Source organism: Xenopus laevis, chromosome 3S (genome assembly GCF_017654675.1).
Source record: "Xenopus laevis strain J_2021 chromosome 3S, Xenopus_laevis_v10.1, whole genome shotgun sequence".
Classification (NCBI taxonomy): Eukaryota; Metazoa; Chordata; class Amphibia; order Anura; family Pipidae; genus Xenopus; species Xenopus laevis.
Window position 1 is genome coordinate 61,267,567 of NC_054376.1, and position 12,989 is coordinate 61,280,555.

At 39.3% G+C, this 12,989-nt stretch overlaps 1 protein-coding gene across 4 annotated transcripts in view; it reads left to right on the forward strand.

Annotated features, from left to right (window-relative positions):
* Positions 1-12,989, forward strand: part of LOC108712994 (talin-2) — a 116,151-nt gene that overhangs the window by 70,803 nt on the left and 32,359 nt on the right. For all 4 annotated transcript variants that reach the window (XM_041588376.1, XM_018255611.1, XM_041588377.1 and 1 more), the window contains 10 exons: positions 427-721; positions 1,372-1,538; positions 1,654-1,782; positions 2,991-3,104; positions 6,710-6,823; positions 7,203-7,337; positions 7,969-8,097; positions 9,214-9,316; positions 11,103-11,311; positions 11,405-11,524. In XM_041588376.1, the coding sequence (XP_041444310.1) occupies positions 427-721; positions 1,372-1,538; positions 1,654-1,782; positions 2,991-3,104; positions 6,710-6,823; positions 7,203-7,337; positions 7,969-8,097; positions 9,214-9,316; positions 11,103-11,311; positions 11,405-11,524 (1,515 nt within the window). The remainder of the gene's footprint in view (positions 1-426; positions 722-1,371; positions 1,539-1,653; positions 1,783-2,990; positions 3,105-6,709; positions 6,824-7,202; positions 7,338-7,968; positions 8,098-9,213; positions 9,317-11,102; positions 11,312-11,404; positions 11,525-12,989) is intronic.

Genomic DNA, 12,989 nt, shown 5'->3' on the forward strand with positions numbered 1-12,989 from the left:
ACTTTTTCTGCCCGCCACAAGTAAAACAAGGAAAGCAAAATTTTGATTGGTGCAATGGGTTACTGCTCAGGTGCTTTTTTGTCCAGTGTTTGTAAATAAGATTCAGTGTTTAATTTAATATTTATATAAATTAAAAAATCTTTATTTATTAGATTACATTAAAAGTGAATGTTTCCCTTGAGGCACTTAGTCAAGGGCTAAACTCTCTGCCACAGGAAGTGACATTTATAAGAGGAACAGCCAACTAGAAAAGACATATACAACGCTACTTTTTTTCTTAAAGGAACAGTGTCCCATTTTCTAAGTGAAAATCACTTATTCCTTTCAATGGTAATCTTTGTGATAGAATAACAGTTCTTGGTATTGCATATTTTTACCTTCTCATAATTATTACACATAATAATAACTTCTTTAAAACCCTTACAGGTGGTCAGTCCAACCATCAGTTCTCCTGTGTGCCAGGAGCAACTGATTGAAGCAGGGAAGTTAGTGGATCGTTCCGTAGAGAACTGTGTTCATGCATGTCAGTCAGCTACTGAGGATATAGAGCTCCTGAAACAAGTTAGTGCAGCAGCCATTGTTGTTGGTCAGGCACTGAATGATCTTCTGCAGCATGTTCGTCAGTTTGCAAGTCGTGGAGAGCCTATTGGACGGTATGACCAGGCTACTGACACCATCATGTCAGTCACTGAAAGTATCTTCAGCTCCATGGGGGATGCAGGTAGGTATTATTGACTATTGCATTGTAGGCAACTTGCTATCTAAACCATTGGGGTTGGCATTCACAGGGCCACAGTCAGCATTTTACAAACCACAATACCCTTACATCTGTATCTGTGATACCAGGCAATTGCTGTTCAAATGAATGGGGATGGATTCTGAGCATCTGTCACTCACTCACTCATGGAACTAGTAATTAGGCAGGTAAAAGTAAGCCTGCAATTGCTTCACGTACTGTTGTCCTTAAGAGTAATGGAAACAAATAAGTTTACAATCACTGGGTTTTTCAGCTGTAATTCATATCCAGGGTGTGTGGTTTGTTTACAAATACCAGAAATATTAGTGCAGACCTAGTCATCAAGGTATCCCCTTCTGAATACACAGTAACAGGCTACAACAGAGTATATTTTGTCATTTCCCACACTATAAGAATTAACAGTATAACCATACGAGCCGAGAAACAGTGCAATGTGCATGCAATAAATATCAAACTCATAATCACCCAGGGCATAAGTATAGCCCTTTTTCCAAGTAATTTTAATGCTTTTCACATTTGTTCAAAAATAGCAAGAACATAATGTTTTCATGTTTGTAGTTAATGTAAGGTTATATAATATCTTAGATGTTTTTTGCATATTTATGTTGTCGCAGGTGAGATGGTGCGACAAGCTCGAGTGCTTGCTCAGGCGACATCAGACCTAGTAAATGCAATGAGGTCAGACGCAGAGGCAGAAGTAGATATGGACAATTCAAAGAAGCTTCTAGCAGCTGCCAAGCTGTTGGCTGATTCTACTGCTCGAATGGTTGAAGCTGCAAAGGTAAACTTCTAAAGGATCCATAGCAAATGATTGGGGTTGGTAAAGAAATTGTCAATATTATATTTTGCTGGAGAGTTCTTAAAACTGTAGTTGTTTTACATTTGGCATATTATAGGGAGCAGCAGCCAGTCCTGAAAATGAAGATCAGCAACAGCGACTCAGAGAAGCAGCTGAAGGTCTAAGGGTTGCAACAAATGCAGCTGCCCAGAATGCCATCAAGAAAAAAATAGTTAACCGCCTAGAGGTAAGCAAGAAGTACACAGTTTATCTCTGTACTTTGATTTACGTACACTGCTGCTATGTTTGTTCCTTTACCAACCAAGCTGCTTATTCAGACAGTTTTTCTTGGCGAAGAGCAATCAGGTTATACAAATGTCTATTGCATGTGGTATCACTTGCTGTGATAGTCTACTTGTATTACCTTGAATGAAGTGAGATAGTAGAACTCCTTTACTAACCATGGGTACGTTTGCACCTGGGCAGTAACCCATGGAAGCAATTGGGATTACACTTTTTCTGCCCGCCACAAGTAAAACAAGGAAAGCTAAATTTGGATTGGTGCAATGGGTAACTGCTCAGGTGCTATTTTGTCCAGTGTTTGTAAATAAGATTCAGTGTTTAATTTAATATTTATATAAATTAAAAAATCTTTATTTATTAGATTACATTAAAAGTGAAAGTTTCCCTTGAGGCACTTAGTCAAGGGCTAAACTCTCTGCCACAGGAAGTGGACATTTATAAGAGGAACAGCCAATAAGAAAAGACATATACAACACAACTTTTTTTCTTAAAGGAACAGTGTCCCATTTCCATATATACATAAGTTACCCCTGATAAAAACATTGGGATACAAAAATCCTGTCTAAACATTTTGATTGATGCACCTTGGGAAACTTAGAATATTTCCAAGTTCAAGATATGGAGAGAGTGAGACTAAGAAGTACAGGGGGAAGGGGGTTTGTCCATTTTCTATTGAAGCTAGAAGTTTTTTGCATTTTCACCTTAAAGGAACAGTAACACCAAAAAATGTAAGTGTTTTAAAGGAATGAAAATATAGTGTACTGTTGCCCTGCACTGGTAAAATTGGTGTATTCACTTTATAAACACAACTATAGGTTTTATAAAGAAGCTGCTATGTAGCTAGGGGGGCAGCCATTCAAGCACAGGATACACAGTAGATCACAGATAAATTCTGAAGAATCCCATTGTATACTACAGACCTTATCTATTATCTGCTGTATATCCTGTGGCTTTTTTGCAGCTTGAATGGCTGCCCCCATGGCTACACAGCAGCTTGTTTATATAAACTATAGTATTGTTTCTGAATCATGCACACCATGCATCTTTCCTTTTAATGTCGATCACTGTGTCTCTTGAAATATGTAGTTCATTAGAATGCTCTTTAAACTTGGTCACTCAGCCGTCATTCATTCTCTCTATCTGTTTCCCCAGGCAGCTGCCAAACAGGCTGCAGCAGCTGCTACACAGACCATTGCAGCATCGCAGAATGCTTCTCTCTCCAACAAGAACACTGCAGCTCATCAACAGCTTGTCCAGAGTTGCAAGGTAAAGCATCTAGGAATTAGAGAAAAGTTTAACAATGAACATAAGCAGTAATATCAATGATACACTAGTCTACAATTAGGTTAGGGTTTCTGCCATAATTTATGAATATATCAAGTATTGCATGCACCCAATTCATAGGTTAATAAAAACTTTGTTTTTAACAATATATGAATATTACAAAGCAAGCTTTCTGAACATAGTTCCCATCTTTAGACTAGCCCTTTAAAAAACGATGATGAATGATGTTTACATAACAATAAAAAAAGGGGGCACAAGTTGGATTTATCAGTTCTTTAACAGAGTTGCATGTATAGGTATAGTAGCATTGCCCAGCAGATCACCCTGGGATTTTATTCCCATTCTTAGCCAGATAATACAATCTTGAAGCTCCTGCAATGGATTCCAGGATCAAAGCGTAGGGTAGGGGTGTCCAAAAGGTAGATCGGGATCTACCAGTAGACTTTTAGCTGGTGATCAGTCGATCTCAAGACACTGTCAATAAACCGCTTGTCTAAATTACCCTCCTGTTTCATGCTTTTCATTCTGATATTTATGTTAAGGTAACATAAGAAATAGTTGTTTGTTAAATATAGCAATACACATTTCTCATAAATCAATATTTAAGTAATATTTTCCATGGAACAGAATGCTAACTGCTTTTATGGATGTAGATCCTAATGGGACAGCATGACTAAAAGTAGACCTCGCATTAGTAAAGTATGGGTACTCCTAGCATAGGGGAACATATTAGGGTTCTATGAGTTGGGCATAAAGGGCCACTGGAAGAAATACAGTTGGGAGGCTAGAAAGTAAAAAAAAAAAAAAAAAAAATAGGTTAGGTACGTAGTTTGTAGTTGGTTGCTAGTTTGTTTCCAAAACTGGAAGGAGAGTTTAGTTTGTTCTTTTGAAATAAATAGTGTATTCGATTTTAATAGATTAATCCAGATTGCTCATTATGCATATGACGTCACACATATGTGCATAAGGAGCGACAGTGAGGCTGTGCTTAGTGCCCCAACATGACCTTCAGCTTCAAGAAGCCTATTCCCATTCACAGGGGCCTTTTTTCATTTGTTTGTTTTCCCAACTGGATCACAGAAACTATTTTTTGGCAATAAGTGCCCAATAAGTCAGAATAGAAGTTACATTAAACAAGTAGGGATTTAGTAACAGATTCAGAAGTTTGCATGGTTGTTGTAGGTATCTTCACCCCAACAAACATGACTTGTATATTATTAACTTAGTAGTCGTGCCTTTTCTTTTAGTCAATGAATTCATATAGCCTGTTCTGAACTTTCCCATAATCCGTTCCTTCTGACGGAATACAGAAATTTCATTCTCAACATTATACCACCTGGCCTATATCTAGACTTTGACTACATGTAGATGTCGCTAGAAATTTGACATGTTTATTTATCTTCATTTGTTGTTAGATTTGTGTTGCTGCATATACCTGATACAACTAGCTTGGTCCCTGGTAGATGCTACAAATTAATAGACTTCCATAAGCAACTAAGGGATGGATGTTCAAAGATCTCCTTTACTATAAAGCAGATATATTTAGGGTATTGATATTGCTGCTTTGTCTGCACTGTACCTTTCTCCCTTTGTGCAAAGTAATTTCCAATAGATTCTTAGCAGAATGAACTGTTGGTACATACAGTTGTGTTCAGAATAATAGCAGATCAGTCACTTGTTCCAAATGATAGCAGTGTGGAGTTCAATTAAGTGAGGTCATTCATTCTGTGAAAGGAAGTAAAGCCAGGACATGTTGTGCATGCTGGTTATAGTTCATTTCTCTCTAAAAAGTTGATCGGAGAGGGAAAAACATAAAGTGCAGAAAATTATAGGCTGCTCAGCTAAAATGATTAACTAAAATGCGTTAACATGGCAACCAAAACCTGAAAGACTTGGAAGAAAATGGAAAACTACAATTGTAATAGATTAGAAGAATAGCCAAAACGTCAAAGACTCGGCCAATGATCAGCTCCTTGAAGATCAAAGAAAGTAACTGGCGAGTACTGTTACAATTAGAAGACGCCTATGTGAAGCCAAGCTATTGGCAAGAAGCCCCCAAAGTCCCATAGTTGAAAAAAAAGACATGCTGAACAGGTTACAATTTGCCTATAACACATTACCGTATATACTCGAGTATAAGCTGAGTTTTTCAGCCCCCAAAATATGCTGAAAAACTCTACCTCGGCTTATACTCGGGTCAAGAGCAAAAACGGTCGCCGGCGTCCAAGAATAGTCTCCAAGAATATTCGCCGGCGTCCAAGCATTGTCTCCAAGAATATTCGCCGGCGTCCAAGCATTGTCGCCAAGAATATTCACCGGCGTCCAAGAATTGTCTCCTGCATCCAAAAACGAGACACCGGCACCTCCAATGGGAGCAGAACCCCTCAATTTTTTGATTGAAATTTAACAGAAGCTGCTGCATTTCTAACCCTAGGCTTATACTCGAGTCAATAAGCTTTCCCAGTTTTTGGAGGTAAAATAAGGTACCTCGGCTTATACTCAGGACGGCATATACTCGAGTATATACGGTAACTGGCCTAAAGGGAAATCGCACAACATTTATGTTTATATTTATCACATACCAGGGATCATGGATTCAATACATCAAAATACTTGGAGGTCATGTTGCCTTATGCCAAAGACGAAATGTCCTTGAAATGGGAGTTTCAACAAGACAACGATCCCAAACACACCAGTAAATGAGCAACATCTTGGTCCCAGACGAAGACTGACATTATGGAGTGCCCAGCCTAATCCCTGGACTTTCTGAGGCAAAACCAAGAAATGCAGAAGAATTGTGGAATGTAACAGGTGCCAGAAGTTGGAGGACTCCATGTAACACAGATGTGCAGCAGTTCTCAGAAACACTGGTTATACAACTAAATATTAGTTCAGTGATTCAAAGGAAAGCAAAATCTTGAAACAGTTTTCAGTTTATACAGTGAATGCTTGAGTTTGTAAAGAAGAATGCAGACACTGCTATTTTTTGGAACAGCCTAATATTCCATTTTCTTAACTCTCTGTAGAGGAATAACACACATGTGATAATTTGTTTTGATTTGGAATAAAATGTGCAGTGTTCCCAATGCATTTGTGTGTAATAAAAAATAAAAGCTATTATAAGGATTGTGAGCATTATGCACTTTTTTTAAACACACTGCTATTATTCGGAGCACTACTGTAAATGAAAATAAAGCCCTGTTGGCCAGGGCACATAATTTGCACACCTGGTGAAAATGTGTTTAGAATTGCAATGCAACACATGCCTTCTGTTGTTAATTTGCTGAATGCTATCACTTCTGGAGTACTGTTTCCTATATGTTCACTGACCATGCAGCTGGTGTCCTTGGAGGGATTGGGTGGATCTTGGCATATACATACATTACATATTTGTTCAGCACCCTATAAGCAGTGTGCATTGGGATAGCTTGGTAAAAACTGAAAAAGATGCTTGCTCTGGTTTTTCTATTCTGGTGACTACACTGTACTGTATGGTGTATAACAATGAAGTATTTGTTCAAAGGAAGCTATAAAACTGTGTAATAGGAGTTTGACAAAAGCCTATTGTATTTACTTTTTCCTTGTAGGTCGTTGCTGACCATATTCCTCAGCTGGTGCAGGGTGTGAGGGGCAGCCAGGCCCAGGCAGATGATTTGAGTGCTCAGCTTGCACTTATTGTGTCCAGTCAGAACTTTCTGCAGGTACATCAATTGTGCATCAATGCTTTTGTTACTAAAAGAATATGCCTTATTCAGATGTAGACACACACTCTCTCCAAACTCCTGAGGCAAAGCAATACATGTGCATAACAACATGATTGCCATGGCCAAAAAATCGTGCATTTAACCGATCCCAATTCCTATAAGTTACAGAAACTGTAGTTATTCTGTGTACAGTGTTTACAGATAACAATCATTTTGAGATAGTGTTAAGTACCATATATATATTCATTTGACTTAAATTCCTTGGCCAGTATTACCCAATTTAAAAGACATCATCCATTCCCTGTTTGTTCAAACACAACTTAATCTGATACCAAATGGCAACATTGTGGCTTACTTCTGTATTTCTTTTTTTCAGCCTGGCAGTAAAATGGTGGCCTCGGCCAAGGCAGCTGTGCCAACCGTGACTGATCAGGCAGCTGCCATGCAGTTGGGTCAGTGTGCCAAAAACCTGGCAACCAGCTTAGCAGAACTGCGTACAGCAGCACAAAAGGTTAGTTGTACTGTATGTATTATTGGGAAAAAGTCTGTTATCGGAATGCTCGGAATTGGATTTTTTTGGATTAGGCATCTTTACATAAAATATGTTGCATTGCTTAGTGTATACACACGTTGTTGGAGTTGAGACCAGATACTGAATTGCCAGCAGAACTTAAATCAGACAGATGCTCACAGTATTTGAAAAACTGCTGTATTCATTATTGTACACATAATGCACACATACGTTTTTCACATATTGCGAGCAGATGTCTGATTTACCTTCTACTGACTTCTGAACATTTATTGGTGAAGCACAGGCACCAAACTCAACAGCAAGGCCTTTTCACGTTCAGCAACCAGCTGCTGGCTAATCTGTTTAATCTAATTACTTAATTGTGCTCCACATGTACTTGGAAACACAAGTAGGCTGTGTAAACTGCACATTGGATGTTGTGATACAACATTTACTAATTGTTTGCAGTGGTGTCATAGCTTAAATATCAACAATTGTCAAAGTTTGTTATTACAGTAGACAGAAATATTTCTTGAGAAAGTAGGCTTATTAGGTTGTTTTTTTCGTTCTTTGAAAAGCATTAATAGGTACTATAAGCAATGTAGGTTATTCGTCCTGTTCTTTTTTAAAGGCCCATGAAGCTTGTGGTCCAATGGAAATTGATTCGGCACTGAATGCTGTGCAGACATTAAAGAATGAACTGCAGGATGCCAAAATGGCAGCTGGCGAGAGGCAACTAAAGCCACTTCCAGGAGAAACGGTAAGCAGTTCATTGCAGTTTCCCCTTGATCCTGCAAATCCATGTGTCATTATTTAGGAGGATATTTATTTTAAAAACTCCAGAATGAGTGAGTTTATTAGTTACCACTACAATTTTACAATCATTATGACTTTAGCAGAGTGAGTACTTAAGCGCAGTAAATGTTTATGGTGGTTAAAAGTAAGGTATTCACTAATTGAATACTGATTTGTGTTGTCGCGCATACTCTAAAGCTGTTCTGTCCAACTTCTGTGGTACTGAGGGCTGGAATTTTTCTGGCGTACGTGGTTGAGGTCCGATAATGGTAATGGTAGCCAGTGTTGATCACTCCCCCTTTTAAACCACACACATTTAAACCTTGCCCATGTTATCTCCTTAGGCCTTAGGATCCCCTAACAACAATTTCCAAATTTTAACAAACCCACAGGGTACAGAGTAAGGCAGACAGAGTATGGCACACACAGGAAGCATAGGGCAGGCATAGTATGGCACACACAGGAAGCATAGGGCAGGCACAGTATGACACACACAGGGAGCATAGGGCAGGCAGAGTAGGGCACACACGGAGCATAGGACAGGCAGAGTATGGCACACACAGGGAGCATAGGGCAGGCAGAGTATGGCACACACAGGGAGCATAGGACAGGCAGAGTATGGCACACACAGGGAGCATAGGGAAGGCAGAGTATGGCACACGCAGGGAGCATAGGGCAGGCAGAGTATGGCACACGCAGGGAGGGCAGGCAGAGTATGGCACACACAGGGAGCATAGGACAGGCAGAGTATGGCACACGCAGGGAGCATAGGGAAGGCAGAGTATGGCACACACAGGGAGCATAAGGAAAGCAGAATAGAGCAGGAGACAGGGACACCTATCAGGAACACTCTAAGATGGACAGTTCATACTGTGCTACACTCAACATTCAGAATGGGGAGCACTCACTGATCTCATTATCTTAGAATAGTTTTGTAGCATACATGTGATTTTACATCCCGGTTCAGACTTCCTAATACAATAGTAACAGTGGTCCTGTGTTGGCCAGCTTGTGGAGAAGTGGTTTTCTCTGTAGGGTTTTTCCAGGTTATATTACGTCTATCCAATTTATGTGGTTGCAGCTTGAGAAGTGCGCTCAGGATCTTGGCAGTACCTCTAAGACTGTAGGATCATCCATGGCCCAGCTGCTTACATGTGCTGCACAAGGAAATGAGCATTACACAGGTAAGCCGATTAAATATTCTGAAGCTGGTTTACATTTTTCATTTTCTTTTAAAGGGATTCTGTCATGATTTTTAAGATGTTGTTTTTATTACTGTATTAGTGTGTATATGGTAAATAATTCATTCTACCTAATTAAAATTGGATTCTTTAACCAATACATGTATTGTTTTAAGTTGTAATATTGGTGTGTAGGCAGCCATCTCAGGTATTTGTCACAATACTACACATTAGTCTAGACCGCTGTTGTTTCTCATATTCATTGTTAACTGATGGTGTAGTGGGATCCTGGTTTTATTTCTCCTGCTTGGGAACCATTGTCTGTTATCCATTGTGGTACAGATTTTGCATTTGTATATCTGATTAGCCACTTTGTTGTCAAATCGTTTTTTATTTACACTTTTTACACTTGTCTCTTTATTGGGATGTTTGTTTTGTTTTATGTACAGTATTTTTAAGGAAGATATGGCATGATATAATGTTGTATAATATATAGGGGAATACATGGATTTAATTTTTGCTAATTTGTTTTTTTGGTCTTTTGTGCAAGTGATGTCTGGGGTGATTATCTTTGACTCAGGAAGGATTTTTCCAGATTGTATTGCAAAAAAAATTGTATTGTTTAAAAATTATTCTGTGCACAATGGGAAAATAAGAGTTTGAGAGGCTGAACTGGTCACATAGGCCACGTTAACAAGGTCAAGGGGATAATGAATCTATGCACTTAGCATCAATAACTGCATTAGAGTCTGATTTACTAAAGGCTGTTGATGCAACTTGCTGTGGGAACCATTGAATTCATGCCATATCCAGGGTGGCAATCATTCCAGGATTCATAGTATGAATGGCTTACTTGTACATTATTCAGCAGAGACTATGGGGGTTATGACGTAAATGGCACTAAATTTGCCCAGAAACAGTAAACCAAAGCAAGCAATTAGCAGGTAGAATTTACTAGTCACCTGTTTAAAAGCAAACATCGTATTGGTTTCTATGGGTTACTGCTACTGGCCAAACTCACATACGGGGATTGACTCTTAGTGCAACTATGTTGAAGTGCAAGTAGTGCGTTTGAGTGTACCTTTAATGCCTTGTTAAATGAGCACTTGTTTGTGTTTCAAACTATATAAGTCTGGTACAATAACACTATGGTTGATTGGCCTAATATTAAAAACCACCTTGGGTAATATCTACCTTCGGCATATCTGTCGGGTCATCAGTCAACCCTTAACCCCTGTATTGTGATCCAGTCAGTCTGAAGTTCAATTTGCAGATGTCGACAGCACCAGCCATAGATTATGCTGTTTAAAATGCCTTTATTGAGACATGGGTTTCTGGCCCCAATACACTTGGCAACGTTTCAGACCGCCATCGGTCTTTTATCAAGGTGGCTTGATAAAAGACCGATGGCGGTCTGAAACGTTGCCAAGTGTATTGGGGCCAGAAACCCATGTCTCAATAAAGGCATTTTAAACAGCATAATCTATGGCTGGTGCTGTCGACATCTGTAAATTGTGAGTAAACGGACACATGGTGGAAACCGTTGGACGTGCATCAGGTCTTAAGAATTGGGAGGCATAGGTGCTGAGTGAGAAATCTAATTGATTGAAGTTCAATTTGGCCATAAGTTTTTGGTCATAAGGCCATTTTTTATCACATATATAAACTTGCAACTCAACCCATCATCCTTTTTATGCTCACAAAATTTCCCTTTTCTTTCCATGACACAGTATTGTTCTTTGATAATTGTAACTTCTATAAAACATTATCTGTAATGTATCATATTCAGGTGTGGCTGCAAGGGAAACGGCACATGCTCTTAAGACACTGGCACAGGCAGCACGAGGGGTAGCTGCATCCACCAGTGATCCTCAGGCTGCCAGTGATATGCTTGACTCAGCAAGAGATGTGATGGAGGGGTCGGCAAAGCTTATCCAGGAAGCCAAACAAGCTCTTGTAGCTCCAGGGGATGCAGAGATTCAGCAGAGACTGGCACAGGTTAGACATTAGGTGTTAGTTATTCTGAGGACAATCACAGCAGCTTTCTACAGTTCTTGTTGCTACAGTACTTTTGCTTTTCTTTCTCACAAGGTTGCCAAGGCTGTGTCACACTCACTGAATAACTGTGTAAATTGTCTGCCTGGACAGAAGGATGTGGACATGGCTCTTAAAAGTATCGGCGAGTCCAGCAAAAAGCTTTTGGTAGATTCGGTAAGGTTGATTCGATCTTGGGAGTCTGCGGGAATCCACAGAATCCACTGAACAGTATCACTTTAGCAAATATTATAAATAGCAGTGAGCTCCCATTCTGAATAGTAAATCTAAATACAGGCATGGGATCCATTATCCGTAAACCTGATATCCAGAAAGCTCCAAATTATGTAAAGGCTGTCTTGCATAGACTCCATTTTATCCAAATTTAAATGATTAAAAATGATTTCCTTTTTCTCTGTAATAATAAAACCGTGTACTTGATCCAAACTAAGATATAATTAATCCTTACTGGAAGCACAACCAGCCTATTTGATTGTTTACATGATTTTCTAGTAGACTTAACAAATTACAGAAAGATCAGTTATCCAGAAAACCCCAGGTCCTGAGCATTCTGGATAACAGGTGCCATACCTGTAAATGTTTTCAGCTGTTATTTAAACTCAGATCTTTTGTTTTTCCTTACAGTGGTAAGATTGCTTATTCAAATGAGTGTTTGAATCTGTCTTAAACACCCCAAAATCAAAAGTATTGCTATGTTTATGTAACCCAATTTAGGAAATAGGGTACCTTATGCTTTGAACTACCCCAGATAGATTTCCTTAGTCTAGTTTACAACTCCCTGCAACTCCTAGTAGTGCACAGGTCACATGGACTCTTTCTCCTGAGGTGGCGCTGTATTGTTGGAAGAAAGGTTAACCACACTGAATTCACACACACAACTTCATCTCTCAAATAATTGGGTGCCAGTGGTTCTTAAAATAAATGCAAACTCTGTAATGATGGAATAGCTTTAGAGTCTCTTTCATCCATTGGATTGTAAATCTGCTTTTCATCTGAAGTGTTCTCAACACCCTAGAGGTAATACTTACTATTTTAGTGACATAATCCCTGGCACGAGGCAAAGCTCCAAGTGGTTGTTTGCTCTTCACCTAGTATCTACAGGGCCTACCCCCCACCCAGGCCCTTCAGCACACCACCTCCTCCAACAAGTGGAAATGTAAAGAGAGAGAGAACATTTGGTGGCCTCCCTTTTTAAAGACTAGGGAATCCCGACACTCCCTGGCCAGTTGCTGAACTGCCAGGGAAATACTTCAACCCAGGATACAGATAAAATCATTCCCTCCTAGCTCTTAGCTAGTCCCTTCCCTGGGGACTAAAGGAAATAACAGTTGGCAAAACCTTTATCCCCTCCCCCTACATTTCTTTGGCAATATTAGAAAAACACTGCCCTGATATCTGCACTGGCTGTCCAGGATTTCCAGAAAGTTAATTTCTGCTAAATAGAAATCTATCTTGCAATTCAGACAAGCTATATGAACATACTGTCTGGATAGCTGGCAATAGTCTACGTTTGATTTGCTATGACAGTTTCAATATGCAAAAGACAAGGAGGGTAAATTAGTGTTTAGCATGTTATGTCAACTGCTCCAAAAATGTATGCAACCAATGAGATATATTACAT